Genomic DNA, 23,605 nt, shown 5'->3' with positions numbered 1-23,605 from the left:
GTGAATGTAATTCATGGATTGTGTTTAATATGTGAAAAATAGGCAACCTGCAAAAAATCAGACCTAAAAAACCTTGTTTTGGGGTCGAAACCTTGGTTTCTCCATCAATGGAAAAAAATCCCAGGTTTCGACCGAGATATGGTCGAAATCGAGACGAACTCGATTTCTGGCTGGTCGAAACCCGAGTTTTAGAACCTTGATATAAAGATAAGAAATGGTATAATATATTTTAGAGTAAACATCTAGAAGAGCCCCTGAGGTTTATTGACCTATCTTGTAGCCCCCCGAGGAACTAAAACCTTACTTATAGACCCAGAAAACGGATGGAAAACTCGTTCCGTTATAGAAAACGGGTGAATGGATGATGTCAGCAAGCCATAAAAAGGTAAAAGTCCAAATTACCCTTCTCCTAATCCCTAATCCATCATCTTTCCTCTTTACTCTTCTTTCTCTTCTTCCTCTGTTAGGTTTGAAAGAGAACAACGCCGTTTTCACCATTGCCATCATCTTCTTCATCTCTTCCTCTGTTGTGCACCGCCGTTGTCACCACTGCCATGAGGAAGGACTATGAAGGACCACTGCCATCTTCTTCTTCACCTCTATTGTTTCGTTCACTTAAGGACTGTGAAGGACCACCATTATACTGCGACTTCCTCGAGCCTCAGTTCTTTCTATTTCTCTCTCGCTCTGTGTCCCCTCTTCCACCATCCACTAAGGTACTCTGTCTCTCTCTCACTCTCTCATTCTATTTCAGTATGATGCTCTATTACATTTCTCTGTGAGCTTTTACTTGATTCTGTACCAGAATGGGTTTGACAATTATCTTTCAATCTAATGAAAGTAATTTTACAGTTATTTTTTATTTAACATCACTGAGCTTCTTATTGTTAAGTGACACTAGTTTCATGCTTAAAATCCAAAAGCAAGGAAATTTTGGGCCATTTTTCAACATTCAGGATTGCTAACGGAAGGATCTTTGGAGCTTCGGTGCTGAAAATTTCTCTGCTTTGTGTTGGTTCCCCAAGGCCGTATCTGGTTAAATACTAAACAGGCTAGACAAACCTGTAAATCAATTTAGCATCTTAGGTGAAACATTTGTAGTTGTTGTCCTAGTATTGCAAAGTGCGAAAGTAGTAGGCTTATAGGGATCCTTGAAAAACTAATTAGCCTCATTGGATGATTATTAGTACTTGATTCTTTTCCCAGGTGGCTTCTTATTATATTTACCGCCATTAGAAAATGACCAAGGCAATGGATAAAAGCATGAAACGGCTAAATTTTGACTTAGATTGAAATTTTTTATAATTGGTCTTTTTGTACTGATTGGATTGTCCAAAAGTACAATTTGAATAAATGTTGTAAGCTTAGATTAAAAGTTGTAGAGTATCTAGTTATATATGGTTTGTGCTTTGCAGAATTGCAAGAGGCATATTTGGGCTCACTTTGTCAATTGTACAGCAATGTCTGTGTTACATGAAGTTGAGTACAATTGGAATGGTAAAGGACACAAAATTTATTGACAAGGATACATATGGCTACTTGGACATAATCTCGGACATATACAATGGAGTAATCAAACATGTCCCTACAGGACATGATGTGACCTTTAAGGTGAAAGCTATACTCCCGAATAATGATGAAAAATTGTTAACAAATGATGCAGAGGTCTATAACATATATGATGACTTTAGGGTGAATACAATTAGATTGTTTGTTTATGATCTGGAACATAGCCTGTCTGACATTGAAGGAGTGTATACAATCAATGGGCACCCCAATCACATTGTTTATAGAGAACAACCTCGGTCAGCTAGAAGGGAAAAACAACCAGTGAGAAGGGGTCCAGTTGTATTTAGGGCTACTATTAGTGCCACTTGTAGTGGTAATGGGACTGCTGCTGCTACTGCTAATGCTAAGCCTGCTGGTAATGATAATTTAAGGGCTAGTAGTGTTGCCATTAGATATACAGGGAGCCCTAATAGAACTGATGCAACTCCCATGGGGTTGAAGGATAATTATGAGGTTGCTGAGAAAGTAGCATGTACCAGAATGGGTTTGACAAAAGATGTTGATGTTGGTAGCCAGAGTGATGGTACTGATGATGAATGGGCACATAATAGTGACAATGAATGGGATGAAGAAAGTGAAAAAGAAGATAGTTCGAGTGATGAAGATGATGTAGAATATGAAATAGAAGAAGATATGAGTGATGATGGTTTAGATGGGTATGATTCTGAAGAATTTTATGGACAGTTTTCCAATATAGATGTAAATGAAGATGAAGGAAAAGTGAAATTGCAGTTAGGTCAGGTATTTGATAAGGTGACCAAGTTCAGGGTTGCCCTCCAAGATTTTATGGTGCAAGAGGGGTTTCAAATGCAATTCAAGAGAAATGAGAGAACTAGAGTAACTGTTGAATGTGCAGCAGAGGGTTGTATTTAGAGAATCCATGCATCACCCATTGTTGATGGTGTGACATACAAGATAAAGTCTTATGAAAGTAAGCACATATGTGAACGAAAACAGTGAATCAAGCATGCTACAATTCGTTGGGTTGGGAAAAAAATTGCTCCTCTTATCAAGGTTGATCATGAAATGAAACCCACTACCATTAATGAGTTTCTGCTTCAGAAATATCATATTCAACTTCCTTACCAACGGGTGTACAGGGCACGTAGGATTGCTCAAGAAATCAATGAAGGTAGCTATTCAAAATCCTATGCTCGGTTACCTGTATATGGTGGATTGGTTCTGGAGAAAGACCCTGGGAGTAAATTCATAATAGAGTATAAGAGTAGCCAAGTGTATGAGTTGAACACAGTCAATCCTGTGTTTTTGAGAGTTTTTATTTGTTTCAGAGCATGTGAAAGGGTTTCTTGAAGGGCTGCAGACCATTTATAGGTCTTGATGAATGCCACCTCAAGGGCAGGTATGGTGGAGTGCTATTGTCTGCAATATCAATGGATGGGAACAAAGGGATGTTCCCTGTTGCATATGCTGTAGTGGTGGTTGAGTACAAAGAAAGTTGGTTGTTTTTTCTGAATTTGTTACATGATATCATAGACCCGGATGATGCTAATAGGATATTGACTTTCATGTCAGACAAACAAAAGGTGTGTACTATACTTTCTTATTAAATCATGTCAATTGCTTAATAATGTATTAATAATATGTAATTGATATATAAAATGCATGTTTATGTTTGTAGGGTCTAGCAGATGCTATTGCTTCAATCTTCCCTAATGCCTACATTAGGTGTTGTAGTCGCCATCTCTATCAGAATTTTAAGAAAAAATATACAGGTGATGCATTTAGAAAACACTTTTGGATTGCATCTTCAGTATGTACTGTGAATCAGTTTGAAAGTGCAATGAATGCCATCAAAACCATGGATAATACAGCATATGAGTGGTTGATGAAAGATCTTAAAAGTATGTGGGCTAGACATGCTTTTGATACTGGAGCAAAGAGTGACCATATTACCAACAACATGTTAGTGTCATTTAACCAATGGGTATCAACCATTAGGACAAAACCCATTCTCACCTTAATTGATACCCTTAGATTGAAAATCTTGGATGAAATGTATCATAAGTTTCAAAAGGGTCAAAGCTTCCAGGGTACACTTACACTAATGGTGAGGAAGAAAATAATCAAAATCTAGGAAGCATCAAGGGATTGCATTAGTCATGGTGGTGCTGATGATGAATTTGAGGTAATAGATCTTACTGGAAGAAGGTTTGTGGTAAAATTGAGACAATGGTCATGTACTTGTAAAGTTTGGGATGTCACTGGACTACCTTGCAAGCATGCTGCATCAACAATTGTAATGAAGAGGTATCAAATTGAAGACTACTGTGATGCATATTACACCGTGGACAAATACATGGAAGCATATAGGGAGATGATCCATCATCTAGATGATCTGACTGATTTGAGAGAAGATGGTCCTGTTGGTGTGGTTCAGCCTCCAAGGCTGAGGAGGATTTAAGGTAGACCACCAAAAAGTAGGAGAAAAGATCCTGATGAAGCACCTACTGGGGAATCCAGTCAGAGATCAACAAGCCTCAGATGTAGCAGATGCAACATGGTAGGTCATAATAAGAGAAAATGTAAGGGACCTCCAGTAAAGGTCAATAGGGCATCTACTAGTCAGACTGTTGGTGTGAAGGTATAACTATAACTATTTATGCTTTAATATATACCTGTAACACTTGTATTTGCATGTTTAACTAAACATATATATTTATTGCTTATTTAGAGAACTCATGATAATATGAGTCAGGGTGATATCAGCAACTCTCAGAGAGTGAACAGGTCATAGTCTTCTTCAGCTACCACTGTGAAGAGTAGCCAAGCAAGGACACGAGCCAAAATGGATGCAGCCGCAACAAAGATTAGAGCAAAGAGAAAGACAGCAAAGAAGAAGAACTGAGACTTTCTTTTATTTAGTTTAGTGTTGTGCTGTAGTGAATTTTATTGGAGTTGTTTGTATTATGACTTTGAAGTGGATGTTGTGTTTGTATTATGTACTTTGGATTGGTTGTGGTACTTTGGAAGTTTGACTCTTTTTTTCATAATTTGTATTAACACTTTGGTGTGATAAATGCTGTTAAATCAAGTGCTCCCATGGGATTGAATGCATATTAGTATGGTTTTAATTTTAAGTTATTTTCAATAGGGATATTAATGTGCATATGCCTAGGATTTGTTACTTGCTTTTCATTGCATTGCTTGCTTGCTTCTTCTCTTTGCTGGTTCTTTGCTACTCTTGCACATTCTTCTATCTGCTTCTTGACTTGCTTCTTGTTATTCTTTGCTTTCTTGCTTGCCATTCTTTGTTGCAGCTTGCTTACTTGCTATTGATGCTGCTGCAGCTTGCTTGTTGTTGTTGTTGCAGCTTGCTTGCTTGCTATTACTGCTGCTGCAGCTTGCTTGCTACTGCTGCTTCAGCTTGCTTGCTGCTGTAGCTGTTGCTTGGTGGTGGTGGTGCTGGTCTTCTCAGGGAAGTTGGTAGGAGTGTAGTAAGCATCATTGACTGAGTTGGGTGAGAATTGCTCTGAGCCATGACCCATAGAGGCCAAATCCATTTTGGTTTTGAGGTGTGAAGCTTGGCTCCTATTTGGTGGTGTTCTTGTTGTTAGGTGTTGTTGGTGTTCTTGTTGTTGTTGTTGTAGAGGAACCATGGCTTACGAAGTGAAGATTATGGTTTTAGATGTTCTTGAGTGTAGTGGGGAAGTGTTGTAGCCCTTTATATTCTCTTCACATGGCATTGGATGATAGTAGCCATAAGAGAATAGGGGATTAGCTATGTAGTCCTGAAGTGTGGACTACTCTTCATTCATGGACTTGTTTTGATGTTTTTAAAACCTTTGAAGGGATTCAGATGTTGGGAGGGGATCTACCACCTATTATTTATTTTCATCTTTGACAATCAACCAGACTCCAATCCATAGAACATCAAACAAAATGGAATACAACTTCCATCTATTATTTTACAATCATCACTACAAAGTTAATAACAAACAACACTAATATAAATTGAACAGCAAACATCATTACAACAAGCATCTTGTGCATTTGATTCACTGTGCTCTTCAATTGGAACTGTTCATTTTCACTTCCACCAACCACAGGGTTGTTAGCAACAGGGTTGTTCCTTGCCGACTCTATCAACGGAGCTGACCTTATTGGAGCATCATTTGGGTACACCCATTTTCAAAAGTTACAGCCATCCACTTCACATTTGTAGTATAGCCTTCCTGGATTTTTCTTCGATTCCGATATCTTTACTATAGCTCTACGTCCACAGTGGCATTTCTTGTTCTCAAATTTGATATAACTTGAGGTACTGTTTGTACTAGAAGCTGAGGCCATTCTTATCTGCAATAGTGGAAAAAATTCAAAAATAAGTGTCAAGAGTTCCAATTTTTCACTCTAGTCGATGGAATCAAAGTGGGACAAATTCAAAAATCTGGAATGAGAAGGGAATATTAACCAGGAAAAAAAAATTCTTTCTCAGTTAGGGAAAATTATAACCAACCTAGGGTTCCATTCTCTTCTCTTACGGTTGATGTGATGAGGTGAACAAAATAAACAACCAAGTTCCAGGAATAATAGAGGTTAAGGGGTTTACTTTACTCACCTTAAAGACTCTTCTGTCGCTGAAATTTAGTGATCGGAATTTCAGTGACCGGAGAGAGAAGTCAGAGTTTCGGATTTAACGTAGGGATGAAGCTGACATAAAGGAACTTTAGATTTCACATGGGGTAAATGATGTTAATATAGATTAGCTCCAGATTTCACATGGACAGATGCTATTAAATAGACAAGCTCTTAATCAGATCGCCTGCAACTCCTACAACGGTCTTCTTTGCTAAGGTTGAAGATGATATAAGGATATAAATGTAAATTCCACTTTTTAATTTTTTCATTAAACATGTACAAGGGTATTTTTGGGATATAAAATGATGACATCATCACTTAACTGTGGACTATAATGGAACGAGTTTTCCGTCTGTTCTCTGGGTTCATAAGGTTTTAGTTCCTAGGGGGGCTACAAGATAGGTCAACAAACCTCAGGGGGTCTACTAGATGTTTACTCTATATTTTATTATACTATTATTTTACATAAAATTCATAATTTTCTCCCCGACACAGCCCAACCTGACCCTTTCGCAGCCCCATAATGGATCATGCCTTGGTAAGCAAAGATCATGAGTTCCTAATCTTTAGACTTTCCCATAAGAAAATAAAATTATTACAATAGTGGAATTTGTCATTCTACAAAATGAATCAAACGCGACAACCCTTCCCAATCAAACATTACTGGTTGATGAGTTTCTTGAGGAGCACTAACATCTCCTGTAATGGAATATGTCATTCTAGACAGTACCAGAGCATCCCATCAAACACTTTGTTGCTTTCTAAACAAGAGAATCGATGTGGTTGGGTATGTAGACACAAATGAGGGCCAACGGAAATGTTAAAACAAAATCTAATAGCTCATCAAAGTCTACCACAATGTGAAACATCCATTTTATAATATTTTAGATCTCCAAATCCAACATGATGTGAGCTATCAATTGCACTTTAAACAATTTTTTGATTAAATCTTTAGAAACAATGAGAATATTAGGCATTCTAATTACCCATTGGCTTACACGTGAGAGCGAGAACTAAATTGTTCTTCCCTTAGATCATAATCAAGAGATCGATGAAGAAACAACAGTAAACTTAGACTAATTCAATCGCGAAAAACATAAGAACTTAACATTTAAATGTATAAGGTCAAATCCTTGTAGCGCCACAACACCAAAGGTAAAGCAATATCTTATTTTTTTTTAAAAAAAACCCTAACATCCATTCCTCAAATTTCAAGGCATCAAATCGATGAAAAGCAAAGCAATAGTTTAAAACAAGAAAAAGAGTTCACATAAACAAAACATTTACCTGAAATTTGAGAAGGTAAATTTGGGGTTGAGCTACCTTTGAGTGAGAAATTTTCCCCAAACTCATACCTTTGAGGAGGTCCTTCGAATTCCACTCTGACGTTCCTTCGCTGCAATCAAGTGGTGATGGAGGAGTTCAAAGGAGTTCACAAGAGGAGTTCTACATACCTAGGATCCTTAGCAAGAACAACAATGGCTAGAGGAGTGCGAAGGAGTTCCTTCTAATGCAGGCGTTCCTTCGTTGTGATTGAGTGGTGGAGTAGTTCACAAGAGGAGATGAAAGCATCTAAGGTCGAGAGCTTTGAGAGTCACGAGCAAAGTTTGTGAATATCATATGTTCAGTCATCGCGCGTCTCAATTTGTGTTTCTATTTTTTAACACAACTTTTTTGTGTTTCTCAAAATTGTTTTTAACATCCAGTTCGCTTTAAAAGAAAATAAAAAAACAGATTGGGTGACACATACTGTTAGATTTAAAATATATTTAATATATATTTTATTTTATTTTAAGTTTCAAAATGTTTTGATTGCTTTGTTATGGTGTGGGACCCATGTGATCAAAGAAGTAATTTCAAAGGTTGTAACATTCTATGGGTACCCTAAAGTCTATTCATGGTCACTATCATGAGTGGGAAGGTGGGTCAAGGATATTGAATGAGATTAATTTCTCAATTCATGGCCATAGGTGATGTCTCTCCCGTTATGGGGTATTAAGGCATTTATGGTCCTTAGTGGAGAATGACCATTTATGGGGTTTTAAGGTCTTTATGGTCGTAGTGGAGAATGAATGAATTTTAAAGTCATTTATGACCCTTAGTGGGGAATGACCATGAATTTGGAATTAACCTCCAATTCATGTCCATAAATCTTATTCTTCAATTTGGTCATAAGTGGATGGTTATTCTTGAGAATTCTAAGGGAGTGCAATGATTGGTCTTGGGCCTATATAAACCCAACCAATTGCTTTGTAAGAGACATCTTTGGATACATGTTCATGCTCATACTTAGCAATCACTAAGAGTATTATTTTCTCTCTCTCTCTTTTCTTCTAAGTGTGTTAGAGGGTTGCTGTGTTAAAACTCTTGGCTCCTTCAAGGGACTAGAAGGACTATTTCATCTTCTAGTTGGAGGTTGTTTTATCTTGGGGTAGTGGTGCAGAACACTCCTTGGCAGTAGGAGGCATCAATTACCTTAAAGGCAGCACCACAAGTGTGACTCAACCTCAAGTTTGTTCAAGTTGTTGTGAGTGTGGTTCTACATCAAATCCAAGCTTTGGTCTTCTCATTTCAGTCAAAGGTCAAGCCTAATTTGTACTGCTTAATCTATTGTATTGTAATTCGTGTTGTTTCAATTATTTATAAGAAATTGTAATACAATTACCCAACAAATTTAAGGTAATTGATATTATAAGATCTCATGGCTAATCTTGGAGTTGTAAGCAACAATGGTGATGCTTCGAACAACAACACCGCTGATGGAGCTGCCAATGAAGGAAATCCTTCAAACACAAGTATTGAAGGAGCAATCAACAACCAAGAAGACGGAGTTCCTGTTAGCCGCAATGGTAAGAAGATTCTTCTTTTTCCTACCATTGACTCAATTCCCACCAATGTTATCCCGTCGGTGACGGAGCTTATCCCGGATTTGGGTAAGATGAGGATTATCTCTGAATTTGACAAGATCGAACAGTTTGGAGGTCAAAACTTCAAACGATGGAGGCAAATGATGTTGTTTGCATTAGCCCAAATTGGGGTGGTATTTGCTTTGACTGAACCCATGCCGGAAAAAAATAATGACCCTGAAAATGAGGGCAAAAGGGTGACTTGGATTCAAGCGGATTACCAGTGCAAGAATTGGATTTTGAATGCATTATCAAATGACCTATACCATGTGTATAGTTCTTTGGAGTATGCATGTTCGATTTGGAATATGTTGGTAAAAAAGTACTCTCTTGAGGATGCTGGTTCAAGGAAGTACTTGGTGGCTAACTTTCTAAACTTTGCTATGACAGATAGTGACACCGTCTCAAACCAAATTGATCAATTTTAAATTTTGGTTGAAAAGCTAACAAAGGAAAAGATGGTTCTACAGGAAGAATTTGTGATCGGTGCCTTGATTGAAAAGCTTTCATCTTCTTGGGATGCCTTTAAGGCGTCTATGAAACACAAGAAGACGAAGTTGACTCTAGACCAATTGATTGTAAGGATCAAAATTGAGGAGAAGAACCGGCATAAGGACAAGGGTGAAAAAGACCTTGGGGAAAGACGCCTAAAAGCGAACTTGGTAGAGACCAATAAACAAAACAAGAAAAGGAAGAATCGTCAAGACAATGATGAGCATTCTTTCAAAAAGAAGAAACTTACTTGTTTTGTGTGTGGTAAGCTAGGACACTTCAAGAAAGATTGTCGGTTCAGGAAGAAAAATTCTGAAAAGCTGAACCTAGTTGAAGACAACGTCTTTATTGCTATGGTCACAGAAGTAAATTTGGTTGAAAAAATAAAAGATTGGGTATTGGATACCGGTGCCACAAGACATATTTGTGGTGATCTGAAGATGTTTTCCTCTTATTCCATGAATACAAAGGATAAAAAGGTATTTATGGGGAATTTCCAAAGTGCTCCTGTTATGGGAAAAGAAAAAGTGACTTTGAAACTCACTTCAAGGAAGACTATGGTTCTCACCAATGTTCTTCATGTGCCGGATATTAGGCGCAATTTAATTTCAGTTCCTTTGCTTAATAAAGTAGGAATAAAATTGGCTTTTAAAAATGATAAGGCGATTATCACTAAAAATAATGTTTTTGTGGGGAAGGGATACCTTAGTGAGGGGTTGTTTGTACTAAGTGTTGGAAATATTGTAATTGAGAAAACTAGTACTTCTTCTGCTTACATGATTGTCTCTTCTAACTTTTTTGATTTGTGGCATGGTAGGTTGGGTCATAGTAGTGTGAAATATATCACCAAACTATGCAAGTTAGGCATGATCACCGATAAGGTGGAACCCCCCGTGAACAAGTGTATAACTTATGTAGAGGCAAAGTTAACAAAAAATCCTCACAAGACTATAGATAGGAAGAGTGATCTCTTGGAATTAATCCATAGTGACTTATGTGACTACAAGTCATATGAGTCTAAGGGAGGAAACAACTATGCCATAACTTTCATAGATGACCACTCTAGATATACCATGGTATATTTACTCAAATCAAATGATGAGGCCGGAAAGGCGTTTATGTCTTACAAAATGGAAGTTGAAAATCAACTTGGTAAAAAGGTTAAAAGACTTAGAACCGATAGAGGAGCTGAGTACTTTAACCTTGATAAGTTTTGTGAGGAAAATAGAATTATCCATGAAACAACCGCTCCATACCAACCAGAATCAAATGGGATTGCCGAAAGGAAAAATAGGTCTCTTAAAGAGATGATGAACTCTATAGCAAGACTGGTATGGTTCCATTTGAGAAATGATTTGGTACGAAACCAAGTCTAAAACATCTACGGGTTTGGGGTTATTTGGCTAAGGTGTTGTTATCGGATTCCAAGAAAAGAAAATTAGGACAAAAAACATGTGATTGTGTGTTTTTGGGTTATGCTACAAATAGTACGGCATACCAGTTCATGGTGATCAAAGTCATGGATGATGTTATTGAACCAAATAGCATCATAGAATCAAGAGACGTTGAGTTTTTTGAAAATTTATTTCCCTTTAAGTCCATCTTACCTATAAGTAATGATAGTCAATTGACTAATGGGGAAATTGAGTCAAATGAAAAGGTTACCAATTAAGAATTGAGTAATGATGACGAAAGTCGGCCTAGGATGAGCAAGCGACTCAAAAGATCCAAATATACAGATGATGAGTGGCTTGTCTATTTAGTAAACAAGGATCCTCTTACATACAAAGAGGCTATTACATCATTGGATGCCGTCTTTTGGAAAGAGACAATAAAGAGTGAACTAGATTCAATCTTGGCGAATAACACTTGGGAATTGGTGGATTTGCCATTCGGGTCCAAAACTTTGAAAACCAAGTGGATATTTTGAAAGAAATTAAAAAGTGATGGGTCACTTGATCGTTTCAAGGCTAGACTCGTTGTCAAAGGTTTTAGGCAAAAGCCTAATATTGATTACTTTGACACATTTACCCCGGTGTCTAGAATTGCCACGATAAGGGTTATGTTGGCAATGGCGTTAATATATAACCTTGTCATCCATCAAATGGATGTGAAAATAGCATTTCTTAATGGGGACTTAGAGGAGAAAATTTACATAAAGCAACCAAAAGGTTGTGTTGTAATTGACCAAGAGCGAAAGGTTTGGAAACTTCGGAAATCCTTATATGGATTGAAGCAAGCACCGAAGCAATGGCATGAAAAATTAGACAAGGTTCTAATTTCAAATGGGTTCGTTGTAAACGACGCTGAAAGATGCTTATATAGCAGGTTTCATGGTGGTAGGGGTGTATTCATACTACTATATGTAGATGATATGCTTATAATGGAAACAAACTTGGAAATGGTTAATCAAGCTAAGAAACTTTTGATGTCTAGTTTCGATACAAAAGACTTAGGAGAGGCTGATATGATCCTTGGGATCAAAATCACCAAGCAAGGAAATCATATTTCATTATCCCAAGCCCGTTATGCAGAAAACATACTTAAAAAGTATGGGTACCATGAAGTTTCAGCAGTTAAAACACCTTTTGATATGGGGTGTCACTTGAAAAGGAACCTAAGTGAACCAGTGAATAAAAAAAGATATGCTCAAATTATTGGTTCGAACACATATCTAATGAATTGTACACGTCCAAATATTGCCCTTGCGATAGGAAAGTTGAGTCAACATACTCACAATCCAAGTAAGGAACATTGGAGCGCGTTTGATAGGTTACTAAGGTACCTAAAGGGCACTATAAACTATAGTGGTAAACCAGCGGTTTTGGAAGGGTATTGTGATGCAAATTGGATTTTGGATACAAAAGAGTCCTTAGCTACTATTAGATATGTGTTTATACTAGCAGGCGGTGCAATCTCATGAAAGTCCACAAAGCAATCTTGTGGGACAGACTCTACCATGGAAGCTGAGTTCATAGCCTTGGAAAAGGCAAGAACGGAAGTCGAATGACTTAGAAACTTAATGACGGATATTCCATTGTGGTAAAAACCGGCGCCATCGGTATCACTACATTGTGATAACCAAGCGGCTATACATCTAGCCAAGAACCGGATATACAATGGTAAGAGGAGGCACATACGCCTCAGACACAACCTTGTGAGACAGTACATAAATGAAGAAATGATAGCTATCGATTATGTGAAGTCAGAAAGTAACCAAACTGACATGTTCACAAAGCATATGTCTATCAAGAACTTGTGTAGTGCATCTACAGGAATGGGATTAATGCCTAATCCATAGGTCATGTGATGGACACCCTACCAATGTGAAGAGGCTAAATGCCTGAATTAGGTTCAAGGGGTACAAACAAAATCATCGATTGACCGGTTTTGTACTACTATTTGTATAAATATTCATTTCAAGCTGTAGATGGTGAAAGTAGTACTACCACAAAGAAAGAGATTGAGCGGTAAAGCTCTTAATTAGTCTAATCTTAGGAAATGTGGGGGTGTGTCAGTTGTGGTGCACACCAAGGACTAACCTAAGTGAATGTAGGGGGTGTGGCCGCCGTCGATGAGAACTTATAGGCGAGTTCTCTAAAACATTCACGAGTTCAAGATAAAGGATATGGCCGGTTCAAAAGTCCAAAGTGATTTTATGATGGGTAGCGCAAGAGTCGACCTATGGGATATGGTTGATGGGACGGTCAGCTACACCAATGAGAAAAGGTTCAAGGAGTCTGACTCCATCTCTACTCTGTAGTTCGGTCCATTAGACCTAGTGTAGGTTCAAGTTCGGAAGACACCTACAATAATGTGTCCAATAGTGTCTAATTCAGTCACAGCATATGTGTCTCGTGTCGTTTTAAAACTTGTGGAGGATTGTTAGATTTAAAATATATTTAATATATATTTTATTTTATTTTAAGTTTCAAAATATTTTGATTGCTTTGTTATGGTGTGGGACCCATGTGATCAAAGAAGTAATTCCAAAGGTTGTAATATTCTATGGGTACCCTAAAGTCTATTCATGGTCACTATCATGAGTGGGAAGGTGGATTAAGGATATTGAATGAGATTGATTTCTCAATTCATGGTCATAGGTGATGTCTCTCCCTTTATGGGGTATTAAGGCCTTTATGGTCCTTAGTGGAGAATGACCATTTATGGGGTTTTAAGGCATTTATGGTCTTAGTAGAGAATGAATGAATTTTAAGGTCATTCATTACCCTTAGTGGGGAATGACCATGAATTTGGAATTAACCTCCAATTCATGTCCATAAATCTTATTCTTTAATTTAGTCATAAGTGGATGGTTATTCTTGGGAATTCCAAGGGAGTGCAAGGATTGGTCTTGGGCCTATATAAACCCAACCAATTGCTTTGTAAGAGACATCTTTGAATACATGTTCATGCCCATACTTAGCAATCACTAAGAGTATTATTCGCTCTCTCTCTCTCTTTTCTTCTAAGTGTGTTAGAGGGTTACTGTGTTGAAGCTCTTGGCTCCTTCAAGGGACTAGAAGGACTGCTTCATCTTCTAGTTGGAGGTTGTTTTATCTTGGGGTAGTAGTGCAAAACACTCATTGGCAGTAGGAGGCATCAATTACCTTAAAGGCAGCACCACAAGTGTGACTCAACCTCAAGCTTGTTCAAGTTGTTGCGGGTGTGGTTCTACATCAAATCCAAGCTTTGGTCTTCTTATTTCAGTCAAAGATCAAGCCTAGTTTCTACTGCTTAATCTATTGTATTGCAATTCGTGTTATTTCAATTATTTGTAAGGAATTGTAATACAATTACCCAACACATACAAGATTTGTTCTATTTCGGTTCCAACAAAATACAGAAATACCAGAAATATTTATTTGTTTTTAACCTTGCCATACAGAGCCTTGTTGATTCACAAGTAGAAATTCTCTTAGAGAACACAAATCTTAAGATAGGTTCACAATCTAAGGAGAAGAAGATCAACAGCCCTAAACCGAGGAGAGAGAAAGAGGGGATAACAAGACTACTGCATCTAATCTCTCCCTCTCTTTTTTATAGAGACTAGAAAGTCTCTTAAAGCTTCTTAAACTCTTAGCTTCCTGTCTTGTTAAACAAGTGAAGAGGTAGAATCTTGTTAAGTAATTCTGCTTAAGCTTCTCTATATGTGTAGATCTTTATTTCTAGAATAAATATAATGACACTTAACGCTACCTAAAAATAGATATAATAGTTATGCCCCAAACAAATAGAATATTTACAATTAAATCCCTCCATTTTTTATCACGTAACGGATCTACAGGTATGAAAATTATTATTGTCAGCACCCTTATCCATTGGAACATATACAAAGAATCTAATCAAGTAATTGAACATGAAAAGAATTTATAAAACTCTTAGAAAATAAATTACTAATAATGCATAATCTTTTCAAGGGAGAGGATTCCCTCTAACGCTCGTGTACACCAGCAGTATCAGGCGAAGGAGGGGGTAACCCCTCCTTACACGCCAATAGTATGGGGATGCTAAACCCTGCCCTCTCACATCCTAGCCATGTAAGTCCCCTCTAACACACTGTCTCCTCCCTGACCATGTAGGTCTCTAATAGAAGAAACCATTTCCCACATCTTGATTGGTGTACGATAGGAAATCTCCCTACACTGTCAACATGGGAGGCCATACTCACACTTGTATTTGGAATCTTCATTCCTACTCGCACACATGTGATAGCAATGTGAACTAAATGTCCAATTTTGTCCCTAGTTGTGAATGACTTAATATATAAGTAAACACTCAGATAATATATAATGTAAAATAACATTATTTAACATTAAATTAGGTTTGATGGATACAACAAATCCAACAAGGTGGCATTACTCAACACTGGATGATAATTGATTCAACATACATAAGTTTGAGCATACAAAAACAAATCCAACCACTCTTTTCAGATTTGTTTTAAATTTTTTTCATAGTTATGCTCATTTTTAGCAATATTTGAAGATAATTACTAAAGAAAATTCCTTGCAACTGGTGGCCTTTACAATAATTTCTTGATATCATTAGCTATGTATACACCTTCTGGGCCAGCTCCAATCAAACCTTTCCTTGCAATCCCAGCACAATACAGGCCATTCTTCCCCTTCCAGTAAAGTTTAGGTGCTCTTTCCTTGGCATGCCCATCCTCACCGATAAGGCCAAAATCATCCTGAACAAGACAAGCATTATTATTAGGCAAAAGTATCATGTACCCATGGAGTCCTTGCCCTTGGGACTTGGGAGTCCCATCCAACAATAGTAAGGGCAAGGAATCTTTGTATCCACTCTTTAGAGAAATTGGATCCTACCAATCATCATCTAAATGACCATCCTTGCCAACATATACACCTACCCCAACAATTTTTTGTAGTAGGTCAATAAGTAAAATATGAGGCATATTTATGGAGACATAAGAAAAAGGAAAATCTTGTTGTAATCTTACTTTTTTGCCTTTTTAGTATATAAATACACTTTTTCCTTCAACGAGGATAAAATCATATTATTTCACGTGTAAAAAAAATGTGCAAGACAATGAAAGTTCTTGAGAATGACAACCATAAGACATTTTCAAATAATTTTTTAAAATCTTTTTTTTTTTTTTAACCCCTAACTTAAAGAAATTTTAGGAATAACACAAGGGACGATCAAAAGAATGTTAAAAACTCACTACACAAATCTAGTTACAACAAGATTCATCCTAAGAAAATATGTTACGATATACTAAAAGTGTTACCTTGAGCCTTAAAACTTAACAACAAGATTCATCCTGACGTTCTGAATCCCGTCAGCCATTACAATCACATCATAATGATAGGACTTGCCATTTGTGAAGAGCACTTCATCACCATTTATGCATGATATTCCTGGTAAAACCTGTTTAACCATTATTGAATTTAAGTTTACACCAGCACCAATAGCAACAACATCAACAATGGGAACAAAAAGACTCAAATGAATCTAATATGTGAGAAAAATCTCTTATCCTACATCAATCATGGTGCGAAAGCACTCATATAACAATTCGGTTCTCCTCCAGCCGTGGCAAGAGCTAGAGGATCCAGCCCAGCCAAATGAGGGGTATTCAGGTCATTTCACAGGCAGGCCCCCCTTGAAATGACTAAACCCCCCTGTTTTGGCTGGGTTGGATCCTCCAACTCCCGCCACAGCTGGAGGAGAGCCAGATCCCTCATATAGACACCGTATTGGAAGACCCACATGGTCAAAGGAGAGAAAGTGTTAATGCAAGACCCACGTGATCAAGATGTGACAGCACATGGGAAAGCATCCACACACTTATGGGTGCGGGAATCTTTTTCCATTATTTAAATATGAGAGAGGGTTCTCTGCACAAGCAAGGTACACTGGTATCCAGATCCTCTACTGTCGGGCTGCCCGTCCTACGTTGTGTGCTCAGGCATAGTGAGTCATGCAATGACCGACTTACCCTTGCCCGAGTGGGGGTAAGGTGGTCATTGCACACCTTGTTGTGTCTGCGTAGCACGACTTATACCCAAAACAACGTTTAAAAATAATTAATGAGGAAAAGGAACAGTTGTGCAGCACGACGTGTACTTGCACCTAGACACAGCCATACGCGAAATGACTGACGCACCCCCTGAAAAGGCAGAAAGGACCAGGGGTGCATCGGTCATTTTGCACATGACTATGTACATCTAAGGGCGAGAAAGCCTTTTCCCTATAAATAATAATAACATTGTGAACAAGGAAGTATACTTGAATCTCGCCGGACTTAATCTTAGCGGCGGTGCCGACGTCGATAATTGGAAACCTGCCATACTTTTCTTTCCTTTCATAAGGACCTTCTGTTGGCTTCTCGATCCCATACTTGCTCATATCACCAAACCACAACCTGCTCATTAGGGCAACTAATGCATCCACCAAGGCAAAGGGCAAACGTGGGAACAACACTAACGCTATATAACCCATCCACCGGGTTATAATGTAGATCTGCACACCAAATAAATCAAACAAAACATTAAAAAAGAAGAAGAATCACAGAAATCACATCAACACAGATCTTCTATGGTGCTTTGCCCTGTCCTGCCTGTGTTGCACAGACATAGGGTCACGAGCAATGACTGCCTGACCTTGCTCGGACAAGACACTCGGGCAGAGGTAAGACGATCAATGAAAATTAAAATGAAAATTTGAAAACACTATACCGGGTGTCGAACAACGATGGAGGTCTTAGCATTAAAGAGTGTTAGATCATAAGCAAGTTCCATGCCAGAATTACCACACCCAACAACTAAAACACTCTTGTTGGTGAAAGGTTTCCCAGTCCTGTACTGTGTGGAATGCAAGATTTGGCCTGTGAAGGTCTCCATCCCTTTGATCTCCGGCACGAACGGATCGGTGGTTTCGCCGGTGGCCACAACAAAAAATCTTGAGCAGTACTCTTCAATCTCATCCGTCTTGGGGTTCCTCGTCTTGACGAACCATTTTCCGGCAGCTTTATCATATGTTGCAGACTCTATGGACCGGTTATAAGTTGGTTTCACGTTGAACCGGGTCATGTACTCTTCCAAGTATTGAACAAATAGCTTTCTTGGAACATAAGTTGGGTAAGACTTAGGGAATGGCATGTGGGCAAGCTCACAGAACCCTTTGGCTAAGTGAAGGTGGAGACGATCGTAAGAAAATTTTGTCCACATTGGACAGAAAATATCATCTCTTTCGAGAACTATGTGAGGGATGGACTGAAGGTTTAAAGAAGCAGAAATTGTAACTCCACAGGGACCAGCACCTGCTACGATCACTGTTGTTTCCTTCATTTTTTCTTTAACTTCTCAGACTCGATCAAGACTCCCTCAGAGAACAACCAACTGTTTGATGTTTGGTTCAGTGCATCTCTTAGAGAGAGAACTCTTTGGTTTTTAAAGAGAGAAGAAGGCAGCAAATATCTTTGTCGTCTTCAAAACCCACTATCCATCCCCATCAATTAAACCATTAAAGCTCTGTTCCATGCCTCATTGAATGTGATTGTTTTTGTACAGTGTGTTTGTTTTGTTTTGGACCCAAAAATACACTTGTGTTTTGTTTTCATTTTATGTTTTGTTTTCATTTTATATTTTTTCCATTTTTGGTTGGCAAATTAGTTGATCGAATGACTCGGATCCTAGACCACCTACCATCACCAAAGGAATGGTTTGGTGATGGTATGTCTTGTTATGTGTCTAATGGGCCCCATTCTAGTGTATGGGAGTTGATTGAGCCAGTCTAGTATGGGATAGATTAATAGGCTTGATTTAATGCATACCATCAGCTTTGGAGCTTTTGGCGTATCGGTCAAGTACTTAACATTTGGTATCAAAATTGGGTACCACATCACGGGTTCGAGTCATGGAAAGGACTACCTAAGAGATTGCTACCTGAAGTAGAGTGAAAGCCGTCAAGAAAGAGCTACCTGCCACCAGGCAAAAACCCTGGAGCAGAATGAAGCCGTTAGGAAAGGGCAACCTACCATCAGAGTGAAAGCTGCCTAGACTGAGAGTCGTCGAGGACGATGGCTACGGAAGAGTGGTGTCATGTGCCTAATAGGGCCCACTCTAGTGTATGGGCGCTAGATTGGGCTAGCCTAGTATGGGATAGGTTAAAGGACTTGATTTAATACGTTCCATCAGCTCTGGAGCTTTTGGCATATCGGTCAAGTACCTAACTTGTGTCCACCAACAATCGGATCCGAATCGGTTTGTAACGGTTTGGATTGATCATGTTTTCTTTATTAAAAAAAAAAAAAAAAAAAAAAACTTTATTTTTTATTACTTTTACCCTTGTCTGTACCGATACACTGATATAGAATCAGATAAAAATCGGTATTGATCTCTACCAATACCCGTACGAATCGATCAATTTAATCTAAAGGCCTCTTTAATATCACTTTTCATTTTGTTTATGGTCTATTTAAAAGAAAAAATCATTAATGAAAAGGTTTTTTATAAAAAAGTGAAAACTGTTTGGTACCTATTAGACATATAAAAAAAATACATGGAAAAATAATTATGTGTAAACAATTTTTAGTAGAGGTGAAGAAATTCCCCCATCACCCATCATCTTGTCCAGAACCACACGCTTTGCAACCTACTCCGCCCCACCTGTGAAATCCTCAAAACCATTCTCCCTCCTGCGACTCCAATCGACTCCACTGTCTTCTCCTCCTCCTCTTTCCTTCTTCCCAAAGTACGTCAGTTAGACTACTGTGTCATGTTTCTATCCTACCGCTTACATCAACCTTATTTCCAAACACCCCCTTAACATTAACATTAATTTTTCATCACCTTACCAATGAAAAACTTCATTTTACTTCACATATAGTTAGATGGGCCTTACAGCTTCAATAAATTTCTTATCCAAAACCCAAGCCCCAAGCCCCAAGCCCCAAGCTCTCATAATTGAATTGAACGGAAATGCATTATTGATTTCCATACGAGTCTGCTGTATCGAAGAAATTGATCCCATTCTCGACTGCAAGATTGAATACGGCTTGAAGGTCGCCGTCCATTTCTTTCTGATAACCCCACAGTAGTTGATTCCCCCAAGCCCACGTCCCGAACCCCATCGGAGAAACCTTCAGCGAGCCCATCTTCACCTGCAACTACTGGACCAAGCTTTTAATAAAAGGAGAGAGACAGCGCGCAATTATGAGTTGGAAGCAGATTTCACAGCTTCGAGAGCTACAAGACACGAGTTACCTTCTCCCATGATCAAAGGGTTAGAGTGCAGGGAATCTTCACGTGCGTGAGCATACGTGAACGATTCACAGTCCTTCAGATGGAATCCATTTTGTGGGAATGTTCCATCTGAACGGCTGTGAATCGCTCACATACGTGAACATTCAGCCCCCTGAATTGAGGGGTAGGACCGTAGGAGAGGGTCAGGGATAAAGGGGGTGGTTTAACCTACCAGAGTCGCGCAAGGCTATTGGAACCCAACGACCACCACCACCAATCGTAACCCCGAGTCCCTTGGGCGTTGCAAGAAGAAGAAGAAGAAGGGATCTTTATCACCTCCAGTTTCCTGCCCGGCCCAGTTCCATAGTTTCTCTAACAAGAGGGGACTGGAATGACCATCCTACCTTTGCCCAAACACTCTGACCGGGTGGGGTCCATCACCCCCTATTAGAGGAACTGGGGAGATAATTTTCCAAAGAAGAAGTGTTATGCCCGCACTCCGGATCATAATTAATTATTATTTCTTCCCCGTGACGTATGGTTATCACTGCCACGTGCTGGTGAGCTGTTCTCACTGGTGGTCAAACCCAGTTACAAATTATTGACCATGATACGGGCTTACCATTGACACCCCATGGTAAAGGAAATAGTAAGTTCTAGCCCTTAATTTTATTTATTTACCCTTTTCCTCGATGCCCTCGAAGTGCGGGTCAAGATTTAGACCGCCCGGGCTATGTTAGTTGAGTTGGGAATATTCTATTTGTGGGTCCCACTTATTTAAGGGAGCGTGTGATGGGCTTATAATCCCATGGTGGATGGACCCATCCCCAAGTGGGTTCTTTTCTATTTGAAACCTGTGGGCAAACCCATTTAGTTAAGAGGCCCATTCAACTTGAGGGCCCATTTGATTCTATTTGACCCAAAGATGGGTTAACCCATTCGTTTACCCTAAATAAGACCATGGGTCAACCCATTAAGCCCTCTTGACCCATTTAACTTAAACTATCCATTTGGCCTAATGACCCATTTATCTTGGATCCATCCATTTAGCTATTTGACCCATTTAACTTAAAGTACCCATTTAGCTATTTGACCCATTTAACTTAAAGGACCCAAGCCCATTTTCTATAAATAAGACAAAGGGGGGGGAGAAGCATTCATTTTCATTTCTTCTCCCATCTAACCTAAATCGTGGAGGAGAGAAAGAGGAGAGAAAGGAGAAAGAAGAAAGAAGAAAGAAGGAAAGAAGAAAGAAGGAAGGAGAAAAGGAGAAGGAGGAATGGAAAAGCTTGGTTGAAGGCTTGGAACCTCACCTTGTGGAGTCCTCTACGTGGAGCTTTTCTACATTGGGGAGGTAAGCCATTGAAACCCACATCTCTTCATCTATTTTGAGTTTTGAGGTTTGGGAAATGGGAGAAATTCGACCTAAGGTTCTCTTGGAACCCAATGAATCGATGGAACCTCTAAACCTAGACTATGGTGGAGTTATTTCACTCCATTACAAGCCCTAAGCCTAAGTAATCTCTTTCCATTTAAGAAATTTAAGGTTTCTACCCTATTATGTCCTAATTTAGGTTCTCTTTGTTTTCCCTCTTAAATCCATGGGATTACATGGACCTAATGAGGTCTTAGAACCCTAATGGACCTAGGAGGAAGCTTTCTTGAAGCCTCCCTACCTTTAAACCCCTTGGAAAATGAATCCATAGTGAGAAACCTTTCAATTTTCGATTCTGCAGGTATGTGGTTTTACATGTGGTTTCAGACCTGAGAAACCACACCTGCAACCACCCTTGGCAGAGACCTTCCTAAGCCCCTGGTTAGCTAGGATTTACATGTGGTTTTAGACCTGCAAGAAACCACCCTGAAATTACCTTCCCAGAAGGCCCCGTGAAGCTCGGATTTACACTCGGTTTCGCTTTTACGAAACCACATCCTGAACCGACCTTGACTAAAACGTCCCGAACCCCTGGTTTCCTAGGATTTACACTCGGTTTCAGTTTTCTGAAATCACATCTGCAACCGACCTTGACTAAAACTGTCACCGAACCCCTGGTTTCCTAGGATTTACATGTGGTTGCAGAATTTGGGCATGAAACCACTCCTGCAACCGCTTTGTTTCTGAAACCTTATACTTAAGTGATTTTGGGAGACCTTTTGGGGATCCTTTCCCTTCGCTCGTTTAACCTTATTTCACTCTTTGTTTAGGTTAATATATTCATCTTGTGGCTTATTGCTTGATCGAGACGACAACTGATAATCTTGGTGCTTGGCGTATACGTTGTGAGTGGGTTTGGTTGTTTGGGCTTGATATTATTATTGCATTGTATATTATGTCATCATTATAAATTATTAAGCATGCTTGCGCATATTGCATACTTTTATATATGAATGTTATGATGTTAATCGGAGATGCTTTGATGGGTCTCGGTCTTGGTGGGTGCTGGTGTCGGAACCTGATACTATATATATTTATGAAGAAATTATGTTGAATGTCATGTTGAATCAGTATGCGCCGTGCCAGTCTTGGTAACCGGGCACTAAACCGGATGAAAAGTTGATGCGCCCGGATTACCTCTCGGGACGATAGGACTTGCATGTAGTTGTGGCTAGGATTTTACACCCTTATGCTACGACCCTTACCAACAGGGGTTTAGGTGTTGGGTAATCAGTACACCGGATTCTGTGGAGGTGGGAGAGGCCAGTCATGGTAGTATTGGTTATCAGGGGTCTGCCACTGAGTGGTCTTGGAGACTTCGATCGGCGTAGGTCCCAGGTGACAATTGAGGTTTCATTGTGGCGATAAGTTAAGTGACCCACAGTGTCTCCCGAGTTGTCACAGTAGCATATACCTCTGACTTAGTTGTGATGTTAGGTGGAAAATTTACTTAACATATGCATGCATCATTGGACTATGTGAATTGTGTGTTTGTGCATCCCCATCCCCTCACTGGCTCAGTGGAGAGCTAACCCCCTCGTGTACACAATTTTTAGATTATGATGCAGTACGGAGGAGCCTAAGTCGTGTTAGAGGAACATGGCAATGGGTGTCCTTGTGACGCATTGCGCCTACGGGCCGTGAGAATTCTAGGGACTTGTTCCCCTTTTGTTTATTTTAGGGCGTAGGCCCATGTAAAAACATTTACTGTTATACCCTTGTTAATCATTATTAGATGGTAATGAAAAATGGATTAACTACAGTATTTATCATCGAGGCTTTGATCATCTTGTAACTATTGATTTTATACGCTTCCGCAAAACTACTGATCATTTGGAATGTAATATTTTCCTTTCCGCACTCTGATATTATATTGTTTTAATATTAGTTAT

The 23,605-nt window shown here is 39.0% G+C and overlaps 1 protein-coding gene across 1 annotated transcript; it reads right to left on the bottom strand.

The window, feature by feature from the left end:
• Window positions 1-261: 261 nt before the first annotated feature.
• On the bottom strand, window positions 262-18,399 carry LOC122659534 (probable indole-3-pyruvate monooxygenase YUCCA10). The gene is made up of 4 exons (XM_043854638.1): window positions 17,771-18,399; window positions 17,322-17,555; window positions 16,359-16,460; window positions 262-273 (listed from the first exon to the last, which is right to left on the bottom strand). Exons 1-4 carry the CDS (start codon window positions 18,380-18,382, stop codon window positions 262-264), a joined length of 960 nt encoding a protein of 319 aa, XP_043710573.1. The 5' UTR covers window positions 18,383-18,399.
• Between the last annotated feature and the right edge of the window lie 5,206 nt (window positions 18,400-23,605).

This window comes from Telopea speciosissima, chromosome 4 (assembly GCF_018873765.1).
Source record: "Telopea speciosissima isolate NSW1024214 ecotype Mountain lineage chromosome 4, Tspe_v1, whole genome shotgun sequence".
NCBI classification, from domain to species: domain Eukaryota; kingdom Viridiplantae; phylum Streptophyta; class Magnoliopsida; order Proteales; family Proteaceae; genus Telopea; species Telopea speciosissima.
Note: the sequence above shows the minus strand (reverse complement) of the source record. Positions and strands in the feature narration are given on the sequence as shown.

Excerpts from the sequence above, each read along its gene's own strand:
- LOC122659534 (XM_043854638.1), bottom strand. The coding sequence starts at position 18,382 with ATGAAGGAAACAACAGTGATCGTAGCAGGTGCTGGTCCCTGTGGAGTT. Across the intron at positions 17,556-17,770 it reads CCATCGTTGTTCGACACCCG|ATCTACATTATAACCCGGTG; the intron begins GTATAGTGTTTT and ends TTTGGTGTGCAG. Across the intron at positions 16,461-17,321 it reads TTAAGTCCGGCGAGATTCAA|GTTTTACCAGGAATATCATG; the intron begins GTATACTTCCTT and ends ATGGTTAAACAG.